The 27,821-nt window shown below is 36.5% G+C and overlaps 2 protein-coding genes across 2 annotated transcripts; one reads left to right on the forward strand and one right to left on the reverse strand.

The window, feature by feature from the left end:
* The first annotated feature begins 16,984 nt into the window (after positions 1-16,984).
* LOC125476195 (egg cell-secreted protein 1.2-like) lies at positions 16,985-17,434 on the forward strand. The gene has a single exon (XM_048582023.1). The coding sequence runs from the start codon at positions 16,985-16,987 to the stop codon at positions 17,432-17,434; it is 450 nt and encodes a 149-aa protein (XP_048437980.1).
* Positions 17,435-18,755: 1,321 nt separating this feature from the next.
* Positions 18,756-21,855, reverse strand: LOC125476188 (citrate-binding protein-like). The gene is made up of 2 exons (XM_048581990.1): positions 21,586-21,855; positions 18,756-19,145 (listed from the first exon to the last, which is right to left on the reverse strand). The coding sequence occupies exons 1-2, from the start codon at positions 21,853-21,855 to the stop codon at positions 18,756-18,758; spliced, it is 660 nt and encodes a 219-aa protein (XP_048437947.1).
* Between the last annotated feature and the right edge of the window lie 5,966 nt (positions 21,856-27,821).

The following is a 27,821-nucleotide window of genomic DNA, read 5'->3' on the forward strand; positions in this document are numbered from 1 at the left end:
ATAATGTAAAAACAATTTAATTCATTTTCTGGGAAACATATCAGTATATAGGTATATACGGAAAACCAAAAGCCCACTCACTGGTAAGTAGAAGGGTCGTAACCCCCTTGCCTCGAGTGACCACGCTCGTCCTCGGGATAGGTCTCACCTATATGCGAAACAACTATAAAAACGTTAATTTTAAAGCACATAACCAACTTTTAGAAATAACTTCTCATACAATGCTCAAATGGGGTGTATGAATACACCAACGTGATCTACTCAACCTCAGGAACACCCCCATATTTTTAGAAAAATTTTCCACCGACGCACGCGCCCCCACGCGCCGACCACGCGCAAGCACGTGTCTGGCACGCTGACGGCGTCAGTTGACGCCGTCAAGAATATTCTGTTATCTTTAACGGTTTCTGTCAACGGCGTTACGGAATATTCCGTCAGTTTTGACGGAATATTCCGTCGTCTTCTCCGGAGAGCCTCTGGCGCCGTCGCCGGCGCCGGAAAATCGGGAAAATTTCAAATCGCGATATCTTCTTCGTTTTTCCACCAAATTTCACAAAATTGGTACCAAATTGAAGCTTACAACACGAGGAACAAAATCATACCACTTTTAAGTGCTAAAATCCACGAAATCTCACCTGGAAAACTCCTCCAATTCCCGCCAACCTCGAAACTCACTATCTCGACGTCCAAAACCTTCAAACGAACCACCCCGAGCCTCCTAGTGACCCTACCAAGCTTCCTACAAGCTTGAAATTCCCTAAAACATGAGAAATCACGTGTGCATGAACAGTACCACAAATCGGACATCACGAGTTCGACGTGAAAACGAAGGTAACCCTACCTGAAATGGGTATGGTTGAACTCCTACGAGCCTCACGAGCATGGATATGTATTTTGTTTCTTTGATCTGTGAAGGTTTGATGGGTTTGGGTGTGTGTCTGTACGTTGTATGGAAAATGGGAAGGAAAGGTAACTCGGGACAGAGGCAAGGATAGGGGGAAAGGGTGAGGGAGATTATGGGAGTGTGTGTGTGGTCCACAGCCAGCCACACCAACTCAAACAACCACACAACGTAAAGAAATCGCACTAGGGGCAAAACTGTCTTTTCACCCGTACGTTTTTAAAATTTCCGGGACGGGCTGTCACAATTTTTTAATTTTAGAATTAAGATTTTAGTTGTAGGTATAATATTATTAATGTGGGGTTAAAATAAAAAAAATATATATTTGGATGAAGTATTATTTGTTGGGATTAATTTGTTAAATTTGTTAACTTAAACATTTGTAGGTTTACGCTTTTAATTTGGTTTTATAAATTTAGGATTAATATTTAGATTTTAGGTATAAATTTGAATTTTTTTGTATTAATTAACTAATTTTAGGGTTGCTTTTAGAAGTTCATAAATTTTGTGTTACTTGTAGAATTAGAAGGTTCAATTTTTACTTTTTAAGTTTTAGGATATTGTATTGATTATATAAATGGTTATTAATAACATAGTTTTATATGTTGGTCGTTCAATTGGATTTTGTAGATTCATAGTTGATTAGGTAGCGTAGATTAGTCAGTAGGTCCCATCTGACACCTCCACCACCTAATACTACTGCCGCCACCACTCCCTCAGCACTACCCTTAACGTCAGAGGTTGTCGTACATCCATCGCAGGCCATAATGTCTATAGGGCCTGAGTCATTGACTTCTTCAGTGACTCATTCATTACTAAGCGCTCGGTGTTCTCATCGATAGCCCTGGCCTATTGACGAGGTTGATGAGTCTGCATCGACTTTCACCGCAGTAGGAAAGGGAGCAGACACAGGTAATACATTGTTTTCTCCAAATTTTTAATTTAATAAATTTAATATACTTTTATTTGGTTCCTCTATATGTGAATTGTTGTGTACTTGTGTTGGTTGTGTTGTTTATTTGTTTGTCGGTTATGCGAAATGTTGTATGTTTAGGGGAAGTTTTGTCGAATTTTTCGTAGATTATTTAAATTGTTTTTACACTAACTTATTTCATTTTGTAGGTCGTTAAAAAACCTAAAGGTCCATGCAGACTCATGGGCACGTCACAACTCACCCACACCACCTAGGAGTGTATAAAGATTTCGTGGGATGCTCGACATCAGGCGGCAGCAACAAAGGAGCAGCACAACCATATAATCCACGATTTTGGCTCTATTGTGTGTCACCATTGCCCCATGCAATGGTGATGTGATATAAACTAGCACACAAATTAAACCCTCTTTTTGACAATTGTAGTAAAGATGTAAGTAGGGATCGTTCTAGGCCAGAGATTAGGAGGGATTGCTAATCTACTAAAAAATGACTCAAAGTTACAAAACTAGGCTTGAAAACACTTAAATAAACTCAAAGACTCTTAACTAGACTTATATGACTCAAAACAAACTAAAAAGACTCAAAACAGTACAAAGCAATCAAATAGACTCAAAACAGACTCTAGGACTTACTTTGGACGAAAATTGAATTGGTTTTGACTCAAAATACTTAAAAACACAAAATATGACAGATTCTAGCTAATTTGACACAACAAAGTAAAGGGGATTGGGTTTTTGACGAATTTAAAGTAAAAACAAGTAACTTAAAGATTTAAACAAAGTTTGGCACGAAATTGGGTAAATGGATGGATGATTAGCTAGCTAGAGGGTCCTTTTCCACACATGACACACTTGAATACAAATTGATTTCCAGTTGCATTTTCAATAAACCATGAACCTCAACACTCCAGATTAACCGTGACATCACTAATTAACCCTCAGATTTTCCTTAAGTCATTGAATTGGATGGACAATGTATCGGCAACCAAATTATTCTTCCCAAGTTCCCTACATGAACTACATAATAGAGACACAAGCAAAGATCATTAAGTTTCATGAAAATCATAAGCATTGACAAGGCATTCGTAATTATGACATCATGATACTCATGCCAAGAATTTAACTTAACATGATTGTGACCAGCAACCTTTACTACTTGTGAATATAAGTTTGTAACGATTATGTGAAACTCCCTTATATTCTAGCATCAAATTCAAGCATGCAAACTAAGTAGGCTTCCTTAATCAACATACAAGAAAAAGTTCTTAATCAAACGGTTAAGTAAATTGCATTCACAATTTATGAATTCACAACTAGAATTAATCAATTCATATCGCAAATATAATCATGGTTTCAAAGTTTCCTCTAGCTAAAACAAGTTTAGCCTCTCATGTTCACAGCAAAACAAAGAGAATTTAAATTAAACATTGAAAACAAAAGATAGATTACACCTAAAAATGTTCCAACAATGCAACTTGAATTGCCAAAAACGTGTAAGGCTGCCTCTCCTTTCCTCCTTCCTTGCTAGGCTGCGGCACAAGGGTGTAAGGGTGTGAAATTTGGTTGAGGTGTGTTATGGTGAAGTATGGATGAATGGCAGGGAAGTATGATGGAGGATAGGGTGCGGAATTGTGTATGGGTGATGTTTGAATGGAAGGATGTGGTTATGTGTGAAGAGAGGGATGAATGATGGCTGAAATTATGTATATGAATGAATGGCTGTGTGTATAGGTGCGGCACAAGGTATATATTTTAGGGAAAGGATCTTGACTTTAATTAAATGTTTTAGGAAAGAATTGGACCCCAAATCCACAAGGAAAAGGAGAATTAAAATCAGAATCCCAAGGGAAAAGGGATAGGAAACTTGCGGCAAAGCAAATAGGAAAGGGAATGGTGTTTCCCTTGCACGGCAAGGAAGAGAGAAAGGGTATGGTGTTACGGCATCCCCCTTTGGTTGGGATTAAGGCTTCTAGAACTTATATTTAAGTGTCCTAAATTGATTAGGGACCCTCTTTGGTAGCTGGAACTCATGTAGAATAAGATTAGGAAAGCAAAGTCAAAATAAGGAAGTTTGACTCATGTTTCCTTCTTTGTGGCTGATTTCTTTTCTTCCAAGTCTTGAATTAATTTCTTCCACCTCTTTAGCAGATACCTAGCCTCCTTTGGTCTTCAATTTCATCCATCCACCTTGCTCCAAGCATGTGCTAATCATTCCAAGCCCAAAACTGCTCCAAAATGCTCCAAATTGCACTTTCTTGCTACTTTAACCATTTGGACCTACAAACACACGATAAATAGCTCAAAGTACTAAAATAACTATGAACTAACAACATAAATGTAAGAAAACAAGCTAACTAAGTCGCCTAAATATGCTTCTATCAAATGGGAGGCTTGGAGACTTGCCCCACAGAAGACCAAGGACTTCGCTCTTCATGAGCTATCGGTTAGTTAAGTTTTTTTTTTCTTCATTATTTTGTAAGTAAAGTTGTGAAATTTAATAACTATTAACTTTGATTAATTTGTTTCGTATTTGCAACATCACTATGACCTCGAGGACCTTGATGCCAATCAAGCCAAGTACATCCAAGAACTTTTCACCGGGCGGTTCACTCAGTGGAAGAGCTACCTCTACAAGTATTTCGAAAGATTAGACGATTTGGCTGATGCTCTAGCACACGGGTGCTCCTTGAAGTAGGTGAAGGGCCCTAAAAATTGGGCTTGGCTCTGCACCCATTTTTAGGACGAAAAATACTTGGTAAGTGAATTATATAATTATTATAGATTAATAATATTTTATTAATACTTCAATTCCGTTTATTAATTTATTTTAATACTTTATAAATAATATTGGCACTAATACGATTCATTTCTTTTTAATAGAAAAGAGCCAAGGCCAACGCAATAAATAGGTAGAAGAAGAAGCTTCTCCACCATTGCGGCTCCTGATGCTTTTCATATAGGATGGAGAAGCGATGTCGGGTAACCACATTTGTTCCATAAAAAAGTTGTTAGTCTTACTATAAATTACACAACTAATAACTAATTTTTATTATTTTTTAATGCAGGTGAGGTCGAAGTTTTCGGAGATTGACATGTTCAAGAAAGTGTACGTGCATCTCGAGGATGAGTTCATAGAGGGGTTCCATGTAAGTTTTTGTAATTTTTAAATTTATAACTCTTATTCATTTTAAATAAATGTTATATAAATATTAATTAACTTGCTTTTGTAATTATAGGCTACTATGGTGGATTGGAGCTAGGTTGTCCTTGAGGAAATGGCTTTCTAGCTTCCCTTTGACACCCCGATAAAGGAGGTGCCCTCTTCCCCCTCCTCCCCCAAGGATGCAAGTCTCCATATCATGATGGACACCCTCGACTAGGGACTCAGTCCTAGGCCTGGGAAGGTGTATTGGGGTATGGAAAAATCCCGCCATCATAAGATAGGATCCACCTTTTCCACCTCTACCTCGGGACAAGTCGCATCATTGACGGAGAAAGTAGCATAACTCGAGCATCAAATGGCGGTCCAACATAAGCACATTGCGACGCAATTTGCCCATAACGCCACCCAGGAAGCTCATATTATTGCCCAAGAGTCTAAGATGACCCAGATCATCACAAGGCTTCAGCTGCCCGCCGCTACACCTCATCCTTCTACTTCGACATCCCAGACCCCCGACCCAGCACAGCCGACCATAAAAGTTGACTTTGATGACTTTTTATTGTAGTTTTTTTTTTAATTAAACATTCATACATTTAAAAAATTTCCCTCTAGTACATACATTTTCCATATTTATTTTAAATTAATATTCTTCTTTATCAATTAATGTTCTTAATTAAATTTAACCAAACAAAATTATTTTGTTTTGAAATTCAGATTATAAACAATTAAAAAAAATTGATTTGCGCAACGCAATAATTCGCCATCACTATTAACTAGAGTGACGACAAAATTAAATCTTACGATAAAGAAACCTTTGTCCCTTAAAACTTTATGCAACAAATGATCTCTTCGCCACTCTGTTCTTGCGGCACGAACCCTTTGTCCCTCTAATCTTCATGCGACCAGTCCTGTTTCATCGCGAATATAGATATGCGATGAATAATCTTCATCCCTATTCGTTTTACGCGACGACCTCGTTCTTCATTGCGTAAGAAACCTTTGTCCCTTAAAACTTTACGCGACAAAGAATCTCTTCGTCGCTTCTGCCTTGCGCCACGAAACCCTTTGTCCCTCTAATCTTCATGCGACGAGTTTAGTTTCATCACACCCACAGGTATATGAAACTAATTGTCTTCGCCCCTATTAATTTGAAGTGACGACATAGTTTTTCGTCGTGTATAATTGTTTGCGCGACGAAGTGTTTTCTTTTCGTCATGCAATACCTTTCTTTATGAGGCTTGTGCAGAACAAAGAAACCCCACAAAAATTAAAGTTAGATAAAGAAAACCAACTTGGGGCAACTAAGTTTTCGTCGTTTATAATTTTATGCGGCAAATTTCTTATTTACGTGACGATTTCTTGTTCGTCGTAATAACTATTTTATGTAGTAGTGGATCCCATCATCTCATTCAAAACTAACACCATCTTATCCTCTTGCCAATTTTCTTTCTCACTGACTTCTCTTTGTTCCTTACTTATTTACTGAAGAGTTTTCTCAATTTCAGGTTCAAACTCAAGTAGTGCGCAATTCGACGAACGCATTATAAGCATTCATATTCAAGAAACAATCAAAAAGAGTGAGAATGCACCAAAAGAATTTAAACAAAAAATAATAAAAATAAAAGAAAATAAAAATATCACAAAAGCAAATTAAATTAAACTCGATCCTCAACAATGGCGCCAAAAACTTTGTGTGATAATTGCAAGCGCACAATATCATTTAAGTAATATAGTAATAAGTAAGTGTCGTTCCAACAAGGATCGGATCAAATTAAATTTACAATTACGATAGATTCAAATTAAAAATAAATAACATGAGAATTATTATGGCAAAACTAAATATGTGAAGGTCCAAATGCACTTAATAATAACAGATGGAATAACAAGTAAAAAGTGTATTAATTATGGAAGATTAATGTTGGAAACACTAGGACATTAGGTTCCTTTTCCTTAATCCCATCTAATCCCGTTATTCATATTAACAATCAACGTCTGAATTAGAAGACAATTAAGTAAGATTACACTATAATAATCAAAGTTTTCAGTCTGTGAATACATGTGGTAAGGTTATAATCAATATAACAGAAAATTTCTAAAATTGACCTTTGCATTGAATGTCATATTACATTTTTAAGGTAAAATATTATGTGTGAATGTAATTACATTACAATTATCCTTAAAATTAAAGAGTATTTGCACCCCTTTTTTCTTTTAATAAAGGGTATGATTGTAAACATCAAAATTTCGGTGAAATAAATGTTGACCAATAATTAAAATTTCAACGCTTTCATGTCACATAAATTTTACACGTAGCAGGTGATTCAATGAAAAATCAAAATAAATCAGAAAAGTCATCAAATATGACATGTGTCAACACCTGGCAGAAATGATTTATTTTATCTGAATATTATATTTAAAGTTAGGCCTTGAAAAAGTCTATAAATAGAAGCCAATTTCATTCATTTCACTTCACCAATTCACATCACACCAAAATCTTGAAGCTTTGAAACTCTAAAGCTCTCAAGCAAATCCCGAAGGATCAAGAAAGCCCTCTTCGTTCTTCGTCAAATCCTCCTTCAAGATCAAGCCCCGACGGACCTTGAAGGAAGTGTTCATTGTTCATCATCCGTTCATCCTAAGATCAAACCCCAATGGCCATTTGGATCAACAACGTCAACAAATTCACACACCTGTTCTTCAAGATCAAGCCCAAAAGCCCTTCAAGATCCGTTCATCCTAAGATCAAGCCTTGTCAAGCCTCAACGGCCGTTTGGATCAACAACATCAACAAATCCACACAACTGTTTACCCTAGATCAAGCCCCGACGAGCCTTTGGATCAACAGCTCATTCACAAATCTGCACCTTACGAAGATAGAATCAGAAGATCAAATTGTAAAAGAGATTGTAACCCCAAAATCAATACAAAATATTATTTTGTACACGTGTTCTTATTTCAAGAAAATTCATGTTTACAAATTTGGCACGCCCAGTGGGACTATCTCTACCTCTCATCTCTATCTTCAAATCCGCAAAAAGCACAAACGGCATCAAGAAAGGATCAAGCTGTTCCCGCAATCAAAGCGAAGAATAAGAACATCCTCGCCGCAAGTGGTGATATTTCAGGCATCACAACCTGAAACAAGGCAAGAGCTCTTTTTGCCGTGGCTTCCGCCCCTGCATTAACTCTATTGAAGGAACAAGAGCAATTGAGGCACGAGCCTATGATCACCCTAGCCTCGCTAAGGGTGCCAAGAGAAGAGAGCCTAAGGAAATATTCAGAGTCCCTACTCTCCGATGCCAACTCAAGCGGCAACACAACCATGCAAGTCATGACCACCGGAGCAACTTCAATCGAGAAGTAGCTAGGTCAAATGAATGAAGCAATCACAAAGCTCACACGGACTGTGGAGGAGAAAGACATGCAAATCGTCGCACTCGTCAACCAACTAGATACGCAGCTTGACGTGAAAGTCGACCCAAAGGTTGGTCCATTAAAGAAAGAAGTCGACGAAGAAGATGAGCCTCTAGGGGAGAAAGTTGAAAAGAAGCTGAAGCCAGACCAAGCAACGACGTTCATGGGATCTTTCTCTATCCAGCAGCTACAGTAGATGATCGCAAACACCATCAAAATGCAGTATGAAGGAAGTTCACAAGACTCCGTACTGTACTCAAAGCCCTACTCTAAGAAAATTGAAGCTTTGAAGATGCCAAGGGGTTATCAGCCGCCAAAATTCATGCAGTTCGATAAAAAGGAAAACCCAAAGCAACATGTCACCCATTTCATTAAAACTTGCAACATTGCTAGGACGGAGGAAAACTACCTCGTCAAACAGTTCGTACGCTCGCTGAAAGGTAACACTTTTGACTGGTACACCAACCTCGAGCCCGACTCTATCAATAGTTGGGATCAGCTAGAAAGGGAATTCCTCAACCATTTCTACAGCACTCGCCAGACTGTAAACATGATGGAGCTGACTAGTACGAAACAGTGGAAGGATGAACCTGTCATTAACTACATCAATAGATAGCGTTCCTTAAGTCTGGATTGCAAAGATCGGCTTTCTGAAACCTACGCCATTAAGATGTGTGTTCAAGGCATACTCTGGGGGTTACATTACATCCTTCAAGACATAAAACCAAGAACATTTGAGGAGCTGGCAACTCGTTCCCACGACATGGAGCTGAGTATCGCCAATCACGAGAATAATGAGCCAATCATTAACTTCAAGAAGATAAGGTGTTTGCCCCAAATGTAGGGAAGAAGCCCGCCAAGGAAACTTTTACTATCAACATTACCCCTATCAAGACCTCCTCCGCGCCCATCAAGTTCTCCTCCTAGAACAAAGGAAAGGAGATAAAGAAAGGTGAGCTTTCTCGCACCCAAGACAGGTACAAAAGCATCTTGAGGGAACTGGAGCAGAAGACGTTCCCTTTTCCTAACTTTGACATGGCTGCAATGCTAGACGACTTGCTGGAAAATAAGGTGATCGAGCTACCCAAATGCAACGGCCCTGAAGAGATGAATCGCGTAAACTATCTTAGGTATTACAAGTACCATCGTATTGTGAACCATCACGTTGGCAAGATCTTCGTCCTCAAAGAACTCATCATGAAGCTAGCACAACAAGGGCAATTCAAACTTGACCTTGAAGATGCAGCCGCAACGCATACTACTACGATTGCATTTAGATCGTTCGATCCCGCACCTCTCCAAGTAACACCTGACTGTTCCCGTCAATGCTTAAGCTGTACGACACCTTTTACACAACCATCACTGGGGGCAAGCGACCAAGATGCATATACCGATGATGCAGAAGGATGGACATTGGTGATCTACAAAAAGACAAGGAAGCCAAAACTACGAGTCATATAGCCAAATGTGGAACAAAGAGGAAATCACCATCGCCATAACAATAGGAAACCTAAAAGAAACTTAAGGACTGATAAGCTAACATATGCTGGGGAACTTATGGAGCAAGAGCCACGCATTCTCGTCTCTTTGCATGAGTATTTCCCGAAGGACTTTTTCCAACAGTGCACTACCATCACCTGTCACATGGTCGAAGTAGAAATGGAAGAGCCCTCAAAAGGCAAAGCTATTACCACTGAGGGAGAAAAGACCCTCACAGTCGAAGAAGGTCTGCCAACACACTTTAGCATCGATGAAGCGCTACGATTGCCAAAGAAGATGCGAAGAGCACTAGCAGTGATCTTGGTAAGTCTTGACAACCACGAAGTGCAAGAAAGCAGCGACGAAGGCTTGAAGCTTTGGCCACATAAATGTGCCACATGTTGTGTTGCCCATGACGCAATCAACTTCACTGACGAAGACTTACTGCTAGGATCAAAGCCTCACAACCGTCATCTCTTCGTCTCGAGGTACGTAAGGGAGCACAAAGTCAACTACATGTTTGTGGAGATGAACTATCCCTAAGCCGTCTGCTGATCCAGGGTTTTAACCAAGAAGGACAAAGAGCGATGGGTATGATCCGAGTGGAGATTACCATTGGTGAACTCAAATCAAGCACGATATTCCACGTAATTGATGCAAGAATTTCCTACGCTTGCTCCTGGGAAGGCCTTTGATCCACAGGAATGGAGTAGTGTCATCCACCCTCCACCCACCATCCACTAATGCTTAAAATTCTACCAGGAATGAGTAAAGGTGATCCAAGGTGATACTAAGCCATTCACCGAAGCCAAATTACACTTTGCAGACGCCAAGTTCTACATGGATGAAGACATGGGGCTCGAAGCTCTTCCAGAAAAGATTAAATCCATGGGCAAAGCAGCACCTAAAAAGCAGGAATGGCAAGCCATACCCAAGAAGCAAGAAGGGGATGGCAATTCTAATCGTTAAACCCGTTAACCGTGGATAATCGCCCGAATGGATTGGATTTGGATATGAAAATTCGGGTATGGTTTGGATATGGGGAAAAACCATTAACTTTATTTGGTTATGGTTTTGGATATGGTTATAGGGGTACCCAATCCATATCCATACTCGAATCCGATCCGAATTTTATATATATATATATATATATATATATTTGATATATATATATATATATTATATTATATTCAATTATGCCTTTTGAAGTCTTGGAATCAAGCCCACAACGTATTCAATTATTCCTATCCCTATAGTACTAATTCATTATGCATGCATCAAACCCTATACTATCTTTATTATGCACCAAACATCATACATGGGGCATACCAACAACTTCATCAATTCAATACTCTTATTGCTATACTCAACCAAATTAATTCATTGAATCATTTTATACATCAATTATCAAATGTTCCAAGTTTAACAGATTCATCTCTCTTCAAGAGTCTCACTATCAAGAAATTGGTGCATGTTGTAAGCTCAATAGGTAATCTTTTATTCTTTTTCATGTTATTTGATTCATGCAAATTATCAATTAGCATCAGTTTTTCAGTTTATTACATATGTTATGAGCCCATAGAATTATGCAAAATTAAATCAATAATTGTCTTCTTGTTTGTTGTCATATATTTAGTTTACATGTTTTATCTTCCCTTCATATTTATTTTTGTCCTCTTTTTCTTTTTTATTGGACCAATTTATCATATTGGCTTATCATGAACAACTTCAAATATATATTGTTATGTTTTTTGTAATTGGATGCGGCTATTTAATGGCAAAATTAGTATCTACTAAAATTTATAGTGCGTCAATTGGATGAATATAATTTTTTTTTTTTTTTGACAAAGATGGATATAACTAATAACCGATTGAAAATCTGTTACCCGATGGATATGGTTATGGATAATCCCCGATGATTATTTTGCGGTTATGGGTATGGTTAATTTTAATGGTTATGGGGATGGATATAGCATTTCCGTCCCCAAACCCCGTCCCCAAACCGAATCGTTGCCATCCCTAGGCAAGCCGTGCCATCTTCAAGCAAAAACGATGACGAGCTTGCTAAACCTGCAACAACCAAAGGGAGTAAGACGCCTTCAAAAGGACCGAACACACCCATATTCCGATACATCCCGATGTCAAGAAGAAAGAATGGTTAATCCCCGTTCGAAATTAGAGTAAGAAAAGCCGATACACAATGGTACAAGGATAATGTGAAGTTGCTCAAGACGAATACGGTTTTGCCTCTAACACAGCTAGGTGACGCTAAGGTTGCAAGACTACCACAAGGCTTCATAAAAGCTTTGCCAAATGGGTTGGAATTGAGCTTTCTTCCAACCAAAAGGATCGAGGAAGCGAAGTCATACCTAGCCTTCGACACCTAAAATGTTACAGCAACTCCAATTCGAATGGCATGCACGTCTAAGGGCTCTCCTCCTTCTTCCTTGCTGCAGCACAAGGTGTGGTTGGTGGTTTTGGGGGTTTTGAATGATGTATTCTTGCTTAGGATGATGAATGATGGCTGATGAGGGCAAAAGGTTGCGGTAGGTTGTATATGGAAGTGAATGGATTGAATGAATGATGTAGAATGGTGTCTAGGGCTTGCGGTAAGGGTTTTCTGAATAGCATGAGGGTTCTCCCGAATTTGTGGCTGAAAATATGAATATATAGTTTGGCCAACCCTAGGGTTAATTAGATTAGGGTTACAACTTAGCAGATTTTAAGGATTAGGGCCCTATGGTGCGGCATAAGTGATTTAAGTCCACTAAGGAGAGGGTTTGGCCCAATTAATTTCAGAAAAGGATTTGTATAACCCAAATCCACAAGGAATAAGGCCTACAAATTAGAATCCACAAGGGAAAAGGGATAGAAGGGTGCGACAAACATTGGAGGGAAAGGGGGAGTGGATTGCAAGGCAAGACAAGGCATTCTAGAAGGGATTAGGTGCCACCTTTGTAGGGTTTCTAGGAACAATGTGCTTTGTGGCTGATTTGGGCCTTCTAGAAGAGGATGCTTCTAGAAATAGGTTCTAGAAATATATATTTAGGTCCCCTTGCAGCATAGATTAAGGCATGATGAGGTTAGGATAGGATAGGATAAGGTTGGGTAAGGTTTTGGATAATGTTTCCTCTTTTGAGCTGATTCCTTATCCTCTTTGTCTTGAGTTTAATTTCTTCATCTTCTTATTAGATTCCTAGCCTTTTGAACTCCAAATTCGTCCATCCATCTTGGCCCATACATGTACTATCCATTTAGTGCCCAAAACTACTCCAAAATGCACTTTCTTGCCACTTTAACCCTTTGGACCTACAAACACATGAAAATGACTTGAAATACTACATTAACTAAGAAATAACAACACAAATGCACAAGAACAAGCTATCTAAGTCACATAATATGCTCCTATCAGGGTTCAACCTAAATTCATCTTTGGATTTGGGCTCACCTATGTTGCATGGATACGAATGGGGATATGCATGAGACCGTATGTCGTAGGGTGGATGCGGATCGGTTTGAAAATAATATGTTGCAATGCTATCATGTTACATTTTTGGGTCGTGACATCATTAGATCTTAATTTTTATATTTTTAAGAAAAAATTAGAATTCCTTGCATTTTTTTTAGTACTTGTTAGATTAAACATTGATTTCATTTTAAGATGTGGTCAAATGTTGTCGAGTCATTCAATTCCAGCTGGAAGAAAGCATATGAGTTAAGTTGATGGTGGTGAATGCGGAGAGAATTGCTGTAGAGAAATGAAACTCTTATTTATGTCCTGAAATGGAGAACCAGTTGGATAAGTTATTAGAGGTGGGAAGACATTGGCACATTAGCGGGTCAAGCGAGTTTATATTTGAAGTGCATAGTGATGATTCGGTGATGGTAGACTTGAAAAATGGGTATTGTTCATGTCGTCACTAGTAGATTAAAAGTTTCTCTTGCTCACAAGCAGTTTAGATTAAAGCAATTTTTGGTAATAAATCATTATGTATTTACTTGAAGCAATGTGCATCTTACGTACCAATTCTTGTCAAAACTGCACCTTATGTATCAAGTGATTTGTATCTTTTGAATTAACATAACGTTAAAAGACCTACCAAATAAGGCACGTTTAAAACTCTCATTATATAACATTTCATCAATCGGGTACGTACCAATAATAAAACTAATATGCACGAAACCTCTAGTACGTTCTAAATTAATCTTATTCATGAACCATACAATCACTATGTGTCAAATTAACATGAATTAATGTACCAGATAGTTGGTAGTTTAATACCAAATGATCATTACTCATCGAAATAATGTAAAAAGACGTACCAAATAATTGTTAAGTTTCAAATGCACACTATATAACGTTTCATCAGGTACATTTCAAAACATTAATTTAAAATACCAAATGTCTGGTACGTTTTAAATTAATATTATTTCATGAAGCAAATATGTGTCAACATAACATTAATTAACGTACAAGTTAGTTGGTTAGTTTAATACCAAATGATCATTACTTGTCGAAATAAGGTAGAGACATGCCAAACAATAGGTATGTCTCAAACACACATTGTATAATGTTTCATCAAAAGTATACATTTCAAAAATAAAAAATTTTATGTACCAAATGTCTGGTACGTTCTAAATTCATATTATTTCATGACCCAACAATCAATATGTGTCAACATAAGATTCACTAAAGTACCAAACTCCTAGTACGTTACAAATTTAGTATGAAAAGAGGGCATTTAAAACTCACAATACGATGAGTTCAGTAAAACAATTCATTGATGATTTTGTATTTGATCATAGGGGTGTTGATTTCAGAAGCTTATCGTTGTTGACAATATTAATTATAAGGGATTTTTTTGATATAAGTGCCTGAGTTTTCAACTCTATAGACTAAACATTTGTTGGTTTTAGAGATTTAATTAAACATTTTCCCTACAAGTTTGGAGTTTCATATATCATAACTATCCTTTATTTGCACCAAAATTACAGATCTTACCACTGCCTAAATTCTTCACGTCAGGAAAAAAGTGCAGAGATATTGAAACAAATTTCCTACAATCTAGCTCCCTTGATTCCTGTGACATCCCACATCGCCCAGGGGAGTGATCCTTATATGTATATTCCCATCCCTACCTAGCACGAGGCCTTTTGGGAGCTCACTGGCTTCGGATTCCGTAGGAACTCCGAAGTTAAGCGAGAATGGGGCTAGAGCAATCCCATGATGGGTGACCCACTAGGAAGTTGCTCATAAATTTTTGTAGTAATTCATATAAGAAAATAACATCGAGAATAATCCAAATGTACCAATAAAAAATATGTATGAAAACAAACCTACTAAAACCGGAAATAAACGTATTAGTAAACAACGTTGAAGAACAAAAGTAAATGTACCAATCTACGATATGTATAATATTAATCATACCCATATGATACCAAATGGTACAATCCATAACGTATACAAAAACAATCGTAACAAAATCATGAAAAAAAAACCTATCAATCAACGAGAACAAAACTAAACGTACCGAAAGCTAAAACAAAACGTACCAAAAGCTAAAACTAAATGTACCAATCAACGATATGTACACCTAAAAATTAAAAATAAACGTACTAATCAATACAAAACCAATATATGATAACCAACAATAAACGTACCATTATCACTACTCAACAATATGTACAAATTCAAATGTATACAAAATAATTATCTAACAAAAAGTATACTAAATAATAAACAAACAAAAAAAATCTAAGCGTCCATCATTTCAATTTTAGGATAAAAAAATGTTTTTAACGAAAACAAAAATTAAAAGAGATAATTGGATAAATATGTTGAGCGAAAAAACCAAAATTATCTCCTATAAAAAGAGTCCACAACTCCTAAAATACATGAATGAAAAAAATGGGCAGATAAAAAAAAATTCTCTCAACTAATTAAAAGGACAAATTTAGAAATCAATATGTAAAATTTTAATTTAAAAAATACAATTATTATTTTTAATTTGAAAAAAATAAGAAATACTGATGTGGCCTAATGATCTAAATTCTAAAAGGCATGAATGTTTAATAAAAGAAATTCAAAATTTGAGCGTTTAAATCTAATTAACTCTAATTATAATTAATACCTAGATGAAAACTAGTGAATTCTAATTTTAGAAAATTGTTTTCCAAATCGACATATTGAATGAGGAACTAGTGAACTATTGTAATTCAAATCTTTAACTTAACAAGATTAATATCTTTAAGTTCAAATCCTTCTTATCTTGCCACTTAATACTACGGTCTGGTGATATTCTCTTCACTTGGAAGTCAGGGGCCTTAAATTCGAATCTCGTGGATAGCGAATTTGATACCAAATTAGATTGCTCATTGTGTGGCTTTACCGAACTTCCCTCCTCTTAGTATAAAAATATTGATGTACTAAAAACAAAAAAAATCCTTCTTATCTTGTACAATCAGTATTCTTCTCGAATTAAAACTCTGAGACATCAGTTAACAAGAATCTAGGAACCTCCTTTCTTTTGGCGTGAAGAAATAGGATACCAAAATCTGATTTGCTAAAGGCTATGGCAGGTCATGTAATTTAGGTACATCAAAATGGGTATATTAAGATACACATTGCACCAAAGTTGTGGGAGAAAGTTTAATCAAATTTTTAAAACAAACATGTTTAGTCTAAGAAGCCTAAAAACGACTTGGCTATATCAAAACATCCAAGGATCTCCGGAGCACCACACAGTCCTATGGTTAACACTTCTGTAGTGAAACATTTTGTCAATCGGGGGAGGTCTTTGGTGACAACAACCATCAGGCGTCGGCATTCAGCTCATTACCTTCTTTCTCATAAGTTACCCATGTAAACGTTTCCTGGAATATTAATCAAACACCAAAATTAAATTATCAAACTCCATGATCATGATAATAATTAACTCCTTAATCAATAATTAGTAGCCCTCTCTGCTTCCTCACCGGATCAATCTCCACTATAAATTATTTCCCAAGCCCTAACAGTTTCTTCACACATTCGGATTTTCAGAAAAACAAATACATACATATATTTCATCTGTGGTAGTTCTAGCCGTAATACCATGGCTTTACAAAATGTAGCTGTCCTGGTGACAGTATGCCTAATATTCACCGGTGCAAACTATGCACTTGCAGCAAGGAACGTGATTGATCCCATTCAGCCAGCCTACAGCATCCCCATCACTGCGAGAGTCAAAACTGGAAGCGAGGGAAATGGCGGGCTAGTCGATTGCTGGAATGCGCTTGCGGAGCTGAAATTATGCTCCAATGAGGTGGTTCTGTTTTTCCTGAATGGGCAGGCTGATATAGGGCCTGATTGTTGCCAAGCCATTGCCACTATTACGCGCCACTGCTGGCCTGCAATGCTGACTTCCATCGGTTTCACGGCCGAGGAGGGTAACATTTTGCAAGGCTACTGTGACGCCGCTGCATCTGCTACTACTACTAATTCCTCCGCCCCTGCTTCATCTCCTCTTGCTGCCGCCACCACGCCTACTCCTCCCGCCAACTAATGCCACGCCTGTCCCCTCTGGCAACCATCATGGTTTAATATATTGGACTTTTAATTAGAGTATAAAAATATGTCTCTCCATTCTCAAGTACTACTACTACTAAATTTTGTTGAATGAATGGTGATTTTAAGGTGAACAACCATATAATAAATGTTATTTGTAACACTTTTATTTGGATGTTCACCAATCTTGTCTCGATAAAACCAGTGAAACAAAACTAAAACCAAGGAGAAAAATCGAGCATAATTTAAGAAATATTGATAATGTGTTGGACAGGCATAATGCTGCCTCACTAAAATCTTGTCAGCAAAAAACATAATGGGGCAAAAACAGATTTGTGCATTTCACTCTTCAAGACGGTGCACGAATGTAGTTTTAACAAATCCCTTAATTAAATTTTAATTTATATAAAAAAATAAAACAAAAATGTATAAATTTATGACATTTAAAAAAACTTTTTATATTATTTTATTGTTCCAATGATTAAAAGATTTTTTATTGTTTGGTATGATTAGAGCCGGGCTGAAGAATTGAATGGTATAACCCTTGCCTGCTATTTTGTGAAACCTTTTACATATTGGATAATTTGTTTAAGGCCTTAAAAGTTTTCAACACTTCTGTTATTCAATATTTGACAATTTTAAGCGAGGTAATTTTAGCAAGTGACGTAGACTTTGGTTAGAAAAAAAAAAAATTGTTGTATTGACATTAGTTGAAGAGTGGGGAAACAAACAACTTGCTCAGTAGGTAGCACTATAATAACAAGTCAAGTTTAAAAGCCATTGAAAATTAACTAGTAAATACAAAAACAATTAACCCCTCTCATTTATTTTTGCACTTGCTACTTCAACTCATCGCTTGCAAACCTAAAATAGTATTGGAAAGACATCCACCATGGATGATTGTGCTCTTGTCATGATTACGGTTTTTCTTTTTAATTTTAAGGAGAATTATGGCACAAAATTAGCAATCTCATAGAGGAGAGGAGAGAAAGGAGGCCAGGGCTATTCATTTAAATAAATAAAGAGTGCATTTTTACTCATCACTATATTAATTATCATTAGATTATTTTAAAATTTTAAATTTGTGTAGTAGATGGATTAATCAAATTTATCGAACCGTAATCATGGAATGATGAGTGTCACCACTAGCATGCAAAGTGGGAGGAATCAAGTAGTGTCATTCTTACAAAATATAACATTTCACAAAACTCTGCAAAAATAAAACGTAAATCGATAAAATATTTCACTTGCATGCATTTAAATTGAGGCTTCGAGCCAACCAGCACGTCATTAAGGTTCTGTAGACCCTTAGGCACCAGTCATCCACATTTCTTGAGTACTTTGATTCCCTTCCAACGAGACTCCATGTAGTAGGAACCATCTGGCTGCGAGTAGACACCACATTTGAAATAATGCGAGGTCCCTCCCCGACCAGGTGCCTCAAACTTGAGAACTCCATCAATATAAACCTTCAAATGCGAAGCATTGGCATCATGGATCACATTAAGCCTGAACCACCTGTCGTACATGTTTGAAGCCAAAATGGCACTCCTATAATATGTAAGGGTACCATTTTGGTCAACTCTAAGCATAAACGTTGTTGCATGAGGGCTTCCCCCAAACACTTGCATTATGGTGACATTGGCTGTTCCACATGGTACATACCCGTATCCTTCGAATTGCCATACACCCGAAGAATAATCATATCCCTGCTGATACACAATTAATTGATAAGTGTACCTAGAGGTAGTTTCACTAATTAATCTATCTTACAAACACAAATATTGATTTATAGCTTTTCCTAAGAAAGTTGAGTAGATATTAGCAACTCTAATTGGGAATATATTTGAATTTATTTTGACCTGTGGGTTAATTATACTAACATATCATAAGGTTTATCCTGTTTTCATAAAACCTCTTCACATTTGATAAGTAACACTAACACCCCTTGAGGTTCTAATTTTCTTTCACATCACTTCTTAATGACATATTTACCCCTATAATTAATTACTTGAAAAGTTAAAAAAAAAAAAAAAAAACTTTCATAAATTAAAAAAATTTAAACGGAAAAAAAAAAAAAAGAAACCCCATGGATCTTCTTTCCCTTCCATTTTCAGCCACCATCTTTCAAAAGTATTATTGCCTCCAAAAGACTCCTCCCCTCTTCTCTTTTTCTCGCTTTGAACCATCTCAATGCAGCCCAACACTCATTGACGTTCTGGTCTTGAACTGGGGTGTAGGGGGGCATGAACATGAACATATAAAATCAATTCAATTGGGAATAATTATTATGCTGCCACATAGATTTTATTTTGTTGAGAATTAATAATGAATGATACAGGCTACAACTATGAACCTATTAATGGTTCTAGTGTAGGAGATCCGAGCACTCTAATCATCTCATGGCTTTCACTAAAATCACCAGGGGTTGGAACTAAAGTAAGCATACATATATGTGTTAATTACACTAGAAGAAGACGAAAAAGAACCGATTTTCTTCATGAAACTGGAGAGCACGGCCAGTTCTCCGCTACCTCCTCCGTTCATGTTTTTAACGCCACTAACTACGACATCGCCATCTCTTTCATTCTGAAACTTTCTTGTCGACATCACCATCTCTCTCGCTCTATTATCTTAGTTTCACACTTTCCAGAAAATCTTCTCGTCGACCTTGCCATCTCTTTTGTCCAAAGCTTTGGGATTGTTTAACCGAGAAGAAGATCGAAAGGGGGTTGCTAGGAGTAAGAAGTTGGCGGGAATGGGTTTGTGGGTCGAGTGCATGTTGATGTTAGTGGCAGTAGTGGAAAAACAAACATAGGTTAGATGTTTGGATTCCAATGGGATTTATCATTCTTTTATATTTAAATGTTTTGTGTAATTTTTTATTTTTTTAATTATTTATAATAGTTTTTATTTTGTTAAGTAATTAATTATAAGGGTAAATTTGTCTTTTTAGGGACTGATTTTCAACTAAAGGGGTATTTGTGAAAGTGAATTAAAACCTCAAGGGGTGTTAGCGTTACTTCTCAAACGTGAGGGGCTTTTGTGAAAACAGGGTAAACTTCAAGAGGTTTTGTGTAATTAACCCCCAAATTGTAAGTCTAAATTTCCTGTTAATAATATTAATTAATTAATTTCATAAGAGATTTTGTGAAATTCACATCGCTACTCATCAAATGAAAACGTAGGCCAAGTTAAGTTTAAACATAGCATCAGAGTTGTTTTTTGGGGTATATAGAAACATAATTTATTTTCCAACATAATTTGTAGTGCAGGTAAAATATTAAACTATGAGGAGATTTGATTTATTTTAATTGACGAAAATACTACTTCAGGTGACATGTTTTAATGGCAAAATTTATGAAAAGTAACGTAGGTTTATCTTGTCTTTACACAATCTCCTAATCTTTATTTGTGTAACAGAATCCCTTGATGTTTTTAACTGTAAAGTAAGACGGCTTAAGGTTTAACATACTTCTAATCCCCTTAACTACGAAATGATATTCTCATGAAGTTTAAATCTATTTATAATTTTAGTAATATCCCCTAAGATTTTAGTACTCTCATTTTATCACTGCATGCATACAACCCCATACCTCGATCGTTACTTCACTGGAGAAGTGCAGAAGTGATAGAATATTCGGCCTGTCATGAACTTAACCTCATCATTCCAACCTTATGACTTGGGGTAACTCGTGCACTCATCATTGCTTTACTGAGGCATCCGGGAGAAAGAAGCGCTCAAAATCGAATTGATTTCCTAAGCGTAAGAGGTCTTGCATGTTTGGTGTTTATGATTAGCTTGGATGAATTAAGAGAAGAAAATCTCGACAAAAGTAGAAAATTAAATTTCAAAATTTGTCTAATAGATAAACACATATAACTTATCTAACGACAAATAATAGGGTGTGGTGAGCATTGATCTCCTTCATGAATGTAGGGGGTAGTCCAATCCAAACCTATCCCCACCGTCATGGCGCAATAGATTTCCTTACAAAATTAATTGTGGTTGCATAATATATTCGCAGAAGCACACGATTAAATCAAATTACGACCAGAAAATATATGACACATAGTAAAGGGAGGTTTAAAAAGAATTTATGAAGATGCATGTAGAAGTTTAGTTTGTCTTGTCAAATACTTACGTACCGTTATTCGGATCTCAGTTCGAGGATGGGTAGGACTATTACGATAGAGGGGCTTGTCTGTGAAGTATACCCACATCTTGTGCACTCCATGTTTAAAGCTGTAGCGCTCACTTTCTTTCAAATCATATGGTTTTTGGATGTGAAAGTTGGATTTGTTTAGTGGGAGTCGTAGGAAGCCAAGGGTTGGATCCGTAGGCCAACTACTTGACCAACGAGTTTGTAGGATAACAAAAGTTGCGCTTATCAAAGCAATGTGATTAAGAATACCCATCTCCCTCTCCCTTGACTGAAAGCTGGACGTATAGGATACTTTGAATGATGAAGAAAGAATGTATTTATAGAGCCCCGTTCTCCTAGACCTTATAGTCTAAAAAAGCTGTAGTTATCCACTGTTTGGTTTTAATGGCAAAGGAAAACTTGGGTTGTGTAAATTTTTTATTACCTACAATTGCTTATTGTTGGTGGTTTAGACTTAACATACATACACAGGAAGTTATGTCTATATATTCTACGTCTAATGAGAAAAATTTATTAATTGACGTGGCACATACGCATCACTTGCCACATCATATGATACACAAATTTGGTATAAAAATGTGAGATCACCTTATGAGTGGTTAATCTAACATCTAATCTAACAAAATCTATCGTTTGACAAAAAAAGTACTGTTGCTTAGCTTAATTTATGTGCGTCAATAATACATGTTTTGTAATATATAATTTTGAATCAATCAAATAAGCCATGTCATAAAATTTGGTGTCCTGGTAGATTCTAAAGGCAATTTTTAGCTGCAGAGACGGGAAAAAGCGGCAATTTTCAGCTATCTATAAGTACTTATTAGCTCGTTTGTGACCTAATAGTTAAAGTTATATAATGCAAGGGAAAAAAAAACCAAAGAAAACCCTTGCCGTCCCAGACCTCAGTCTTTGACCTTCGAGTCGGCAGCAATCATTCTTGATCCTTTTCTTTCTTTTTCTGTTTTAGCAGTGGTCGTTCTCTCCTTTTTTTAAAGGAGAGCTTTTGTAGTTGTGGTTGTGGTCACTTTCTTTTTGAGGAGGAGAGCTTTTGTAGTAGGTCATAACTTATTCCGTTCAACCCTGAATCTTACAGTGACAATTGTTGTTCAAATTTGAGGTGGTGATTTTGTGATCCTGTATCCTTGACAAGGATTATGCAGAGAAAGATCGACAGTCGTTGGAGGTGACTCATATAGAGGGGTTTTTGCCGACGATTACAAGATCATTAATGGATGGTGCGGTCTTTCCCTTGTGGGGTTATTCCCTTAAAAAAAGTTAATGTAATAAGGAAATTCTATAGTACCCAACAAAAAAATTATTGATCTCTTTTGTCTTATTACAAGACAAAGTATGAGAATTGTTGTTGACATTCCAAAATTCTCATTTTGTACTCTAAACTTTCTATTTAGAAAGAAAAATACACTTATAAGGAGTGCAAATGACAATTCTCTAAAATATATGTTATTATTAGTAAACAATATGGATTTACGCATCGTCGTTTATTCAGTTTTGAACTCAATTTTTGTGTGTAATAGTGTTACAACATGAACATGATGTTAGCATTAAATGTCTAAATTACAAGAAATGCAAAGTTACACAATAAGCGTTAAAGGTTACACTTCAATGTTCAACGGTTATGATCTTAGGACAATTTATGGACTTACGACCAAATTAAATTGTAATTTAATCCAGTGGATACTGTCTCAATGGTTGTCTTTTCTTCAATTATACTAGCATTTGCCTACACACTTTGTGTGTGTTCAAAAAAATAAGAAGGAGAGAGGGAGACAGAGAGAGAGAACATGGGAGGAGTGAGAGGTTTTTGTTTTTGGTTTTTATTTTTTATTATTTTTATTAATTTTAATTTTAAATATTAGAGATATTTAACATCACCGGTAGGTGAAGCTTTAATAAAAAATAATAAAATTTGAACATATGAAATTGCATTATTGTCCTTTTTTTTGTGTGATAAAAGACTGAGTTGTCTTTTTACCTTCTTTTGGTTGACAAAGAGGATTTCATTAATTAATAGAGATTAAGAAAAACTTTTTACAGTGAAAATGGGAGATCAGGCTAATTTATTTTTTTAATAATATTTAGCCTAACATAAGTAATATATATGGTCTTTCAAATTAAACATATTCTTTCAGATTTTTAGACAAAAAAAGAAACAGAAAAACAAGAGCCCCAGATAGTAATAACATATTGTGGAGCCCTCCAAATTTGAATATCTTAAACTTAATTTTGATGGTTCTGTTGGAAGTAATTGATGGAATCTTGGTATCGCTCGATGGTTTTCTTTGTAATATTTTTAACATGAAAAAAATAATGGCACGTTTATAATTAAAATTACCCTAACAACTGTATATTACTACACACAATTTTTGCTAGCTAATACCCCCAATAAGAACTTCCAACAGTTTGGTTCCTTTTAAACTTTGTCTTCATGCGTTTGATTTCCGTATTTAATTTCCATTATTTTCATGGTGATTGATGGATGATGCATGTGCAGTTTATGTGTTTTAAACTCTTTAGCGAATGACGTTAATTAATTTTGTTACAAAAGTTATCGCAACTTCAGGGTCATGGGTTTCATATATATCTTGTCTGATCCTACAAATGAATAAAACAAAAATTGCAAAATTAAACAAAACGTCGAATTTTGAAATCGTTAAGTGAGTTGTGTTGTCTTAATTCAGTGATTTCAGTAAATAATAGGTTAAGCTTAATGCGATGGTACAAGAAGAACCAGACAACAAGACTGGACAACGCCGAACCCCATTAGCGTGCCTTAGAAAAAGAATGCCAGTGCTAGAATTTAGAATTCTTCCTACCAAGAGTCGACAGTAGTGGGTAACGTAGGTTGGATTTTTTATATATTTGAATTAGGATATTAAAATTAATTAGTTGTCATGATAGTCAAGTAGTTTTTCGAATAACCGAATATATTTACATTTTTGCCACGCATTTTGCTTGTACTTGGCTTTATAGTAATCTAACGACTTACAAATGAAACTTTGTCTAGTTCGAAGACTCATTTTTAATTTGTTTTTTATGTTCTAAACTACCGTTATCTTTCCCTCTCTCTTCCATAACTATCAGCCATGCATTATCATGCTCAAAATTACATCACTTTTGGAATAAGTGGTAACTAGATCTGATCCAAAAGTTTCATTCGTATGAGTTACATGCTCTGTACATTATCATGTTCACAATTATAGTGATCACATTTCTAGTTCCATGTATCGTATCAAGGGGCGTAAAGTTGTTGACCTTAAACACTACTTAGCCTACGTGATGCGCATGTCGAGTAATTAATGAGTTAACTATGTCCTTTGGTTGAATGCGGGGCATGCCAACTCGTTGACCAAGCTCAGCGAGGGAGTGAAATGAATGTTGATGTGGCGCTGGGCGCGCTACTGACTTCTTGATCTCGCGATTGTGGTTGAGAAAGGAACACGTCTTGGCCTTTAGGTTCTAGAACCTCAAGACAAGGCTACTAGTTCAATGAAGTTAAATATCGAATTCGGCTTTCAGAGTGCAATATGTAGTAACATGGTAACACCTTACTTCGCTGAGAAGGCTGATGAGATGACCTCTTCCAACAAGGACTCAGAAATCCTTACTGGCCAAGACTTGGATAAGTAACCAGTCGGTCTCGAAGCAGTGCTGTTTATCCAAACTGAAGGTGCTCCTCGATCGGCTGATTCTACGGCTCTAGTGCTGTTTATCCAAACTAAAGATGTTGTCGGTTGCCTCCACATTGTTGTTTATCCAAACTGAAGGCGTGTTGGAGGGAAAAAGGAAAATAAAAATCTCAAGGTCTTTGATAGGTTGTTTGCGTAGGGCAATTGTGTGTTGATTTGAAGGGGCTTTGAATGATGGACTCTATTCTCTATTTCTAGTAGTAATTTCCTCGATGACCGAGGTAGAGTTTCACCCGAACTAGAACTCTTTAACCCAATTTAAATAGGTCTCAACCAATCCTTACTACTATAGGATTATGAATCAAGCTCTTTAATCACTTAGATTCAACCCTTGACTCTTGGCATCTTTTCTGACTCGAAGATCCTTAGCTTCTGAGGAATCCTTATTGTACTAGGATTCGACCACTTCACCCTTATCTAGACGGAACCATCTTCTGATAGGATTTGGCCGAACTCTACTAGGCCAGGCCCAAGGTGGGAATATTCCTGATACTTCTTATTGGACCGAGAACAATCATGGGTTCGGCCGAAAGTATTATTTTGGGTCCAAACAAAAGTATCATTTTTTTGCCTAGGGTTACATAAAGTATCTTTTTTTTTTTTTTTTGGCTACGGTTACATTTCTTATGGTTTTAACGAGTAGACAAGGAGAATAATGATTCTATTCTTCTCACAAGAAGGTGAATTTATAAAATACAGGGCAATACAGTCCTGAACAATAAGAGAAATAAAACTAATTACAATAATTACTCTGATAACTAGGAATCCTAAATATTCAAAAGTCAAAATTCCTCTTCAAGTTGGAACATAGATATTACACATGCCCAACTTGAATAGGAACCTAGTAAATACACGACAATCGACTACCTTTGTGAGTATATCCGACAACTGATCTCATGTTCTAATAGTTGGTACTTCAATGATCTTCCCATGGATCTTCTGTTTGATAAAACATCGGTCCACTTGAACATGTGTTGTCCATCATGATGTACTGGATTATGCGCAATCATGTGCTGGTTGATTGTTACAAAATAATTTCTTAGGTTGAGAATTATGTTGTCCCAAATATTCGAATCCATAATATTTCACAAATCCCCAATGCCATTTCACAGTATTTTGCTTTTGCACTAGACCAGTTACCACATTTCATTCATTACTCCTTCATGTAACTGAATTATTTCCCACGAATGTATAGTAACGCGATGTGGAACGCCTATCATCAATTGATCCTTCCCAGACAACATCAGTATGTCCTTCATCTTAGAGATGGTTCTTCTTCTTGAACGGTATCCCTTTTCCAGGATTCCCCTTCAAATATCTTAATATTCTCATAATAATATTCATATGCTGCTCTCCAAGGTAAAAGCATGAACTGGCTGACCACTCCTAAAACATGTGCCAAATCTGGCCTTATATGTGCTAAATAGACTAGTCGGACAACTTATCTTTGGTATCTGCCCTTGTGCTTGATTCGGGTCTATTGTGAGTTGTAAGCCTTATTCTACTGGTGTAGCTATTGGCTGACAAGCAGACATCAAGTTCTCTTGTAACAAATCTAAGGTATATTTCCCTTGAGAAAGAAAAATCCCTGATTTATTCTGAGATACTTTGATGCGTAGAAAGTACTTTAATGCACCAAGGTCCTTCATCACAAACTCTGAAGACCGATATTTCTGAAGTGTCAATAGTTCCTTGTCATCGTCTCTAGTAACCACCGTATAATCTACATAAACTATGAGTGCTGTAACTTTTTTTCTTCATTTTCGTTTTATAAATAGAGTATAGTCTGAGTTACTCTGTTTATAACCAAACTATTTCATAGCCTGTGTAAACCTCCCAAACCATGCTTGAGTTGAATGCTTAAGACCATACAAGGACTTCAATAGTCTGCAAATCTTCTTTCCTTCAGAACCTAGAAACTATATCCAAGAAGAAGATCCATATAGACTTTTTCTTTTAACTGTCCATGCAGGAATGCATTCTTCAAATCAAACTAGTGTAAGGGCCATTCAAGGATTGCTGCAAGAGATAATAAAACACGAACAAAAATAATCTTAACAACCGGTGCAAAGGTCTCGTTACAATCGATCTCATACTTTTGTGAGTATGCTTTTGTCACTACACTAGTCTTGCTTTATATCGATTATGGATCTATCTGTCAGATACTTTATTGTAAATATCCACCTGCATCTTACCGACTTCTTGCCAGTTGGCAAATCGGTAATTCGCCAATTGTCATTTTTTCTTCTTCAGTGCATTCAACTCCTCTTCCATCGCGGCACTCCATTCAGGATCGACCAAAGCTTCCAACATACTGTTAGGAATAGATACAGAGGATAATTGACTTACAAATGCTTTATTTGATTTTGACAAATGATCAGTGGACACATAATTAATCATCGGGTATTTTTCTTTGCATTTAGGATCAGACTCATACGTGGGTTTTCAAATACCTCAATTACTTCTTGGTGGAAGCCGTTGTGGTGGTAACAGTAGTGGAGGAGATTGGTTG

The sequence above is a fragment of a genome, unplaced genomic scaffold, assembly GCF_019419815.1.
Source record: "Pyrus x bretschneideri cultivar Hongxiangsu unplaced genomic scaffold, Pyrus_bretschneideri_v1 Contig18, whole genome shotgun sequence".
Taxonomy (NCBI): domain Eukaryota; kingdom Viridiplantae; phylum Streptophyta; class Magnoliopsida; order Rosales; family Rosaceae; genus Pyrus; species Pyrus x bretschneideri.

Bases quoted from the DNA above. Each gene is read 5' to 3' on its own strand.
- LOC125476195 (XM_048582023.1), top strand. From the start codon at position 16,985: ATGGCTTTACAAAATGTAGCTGTCCTGGTGACAGTATGCCTAATATTC.
- LOC125476188 (XM_048581990.1), bottom strand. From the start codon at position 21,855: ATGGGTATTCTTAATCACATTGCTTTGATAAGCGCAACTTTTGTTATC. The intron at 19,146-21,585 runs GTACGTAAGTAT...GTGTATCAGCAG, and splicing joins GAACTGAGATCCGAATAACG to GGATATGATTATTCTTCGGG.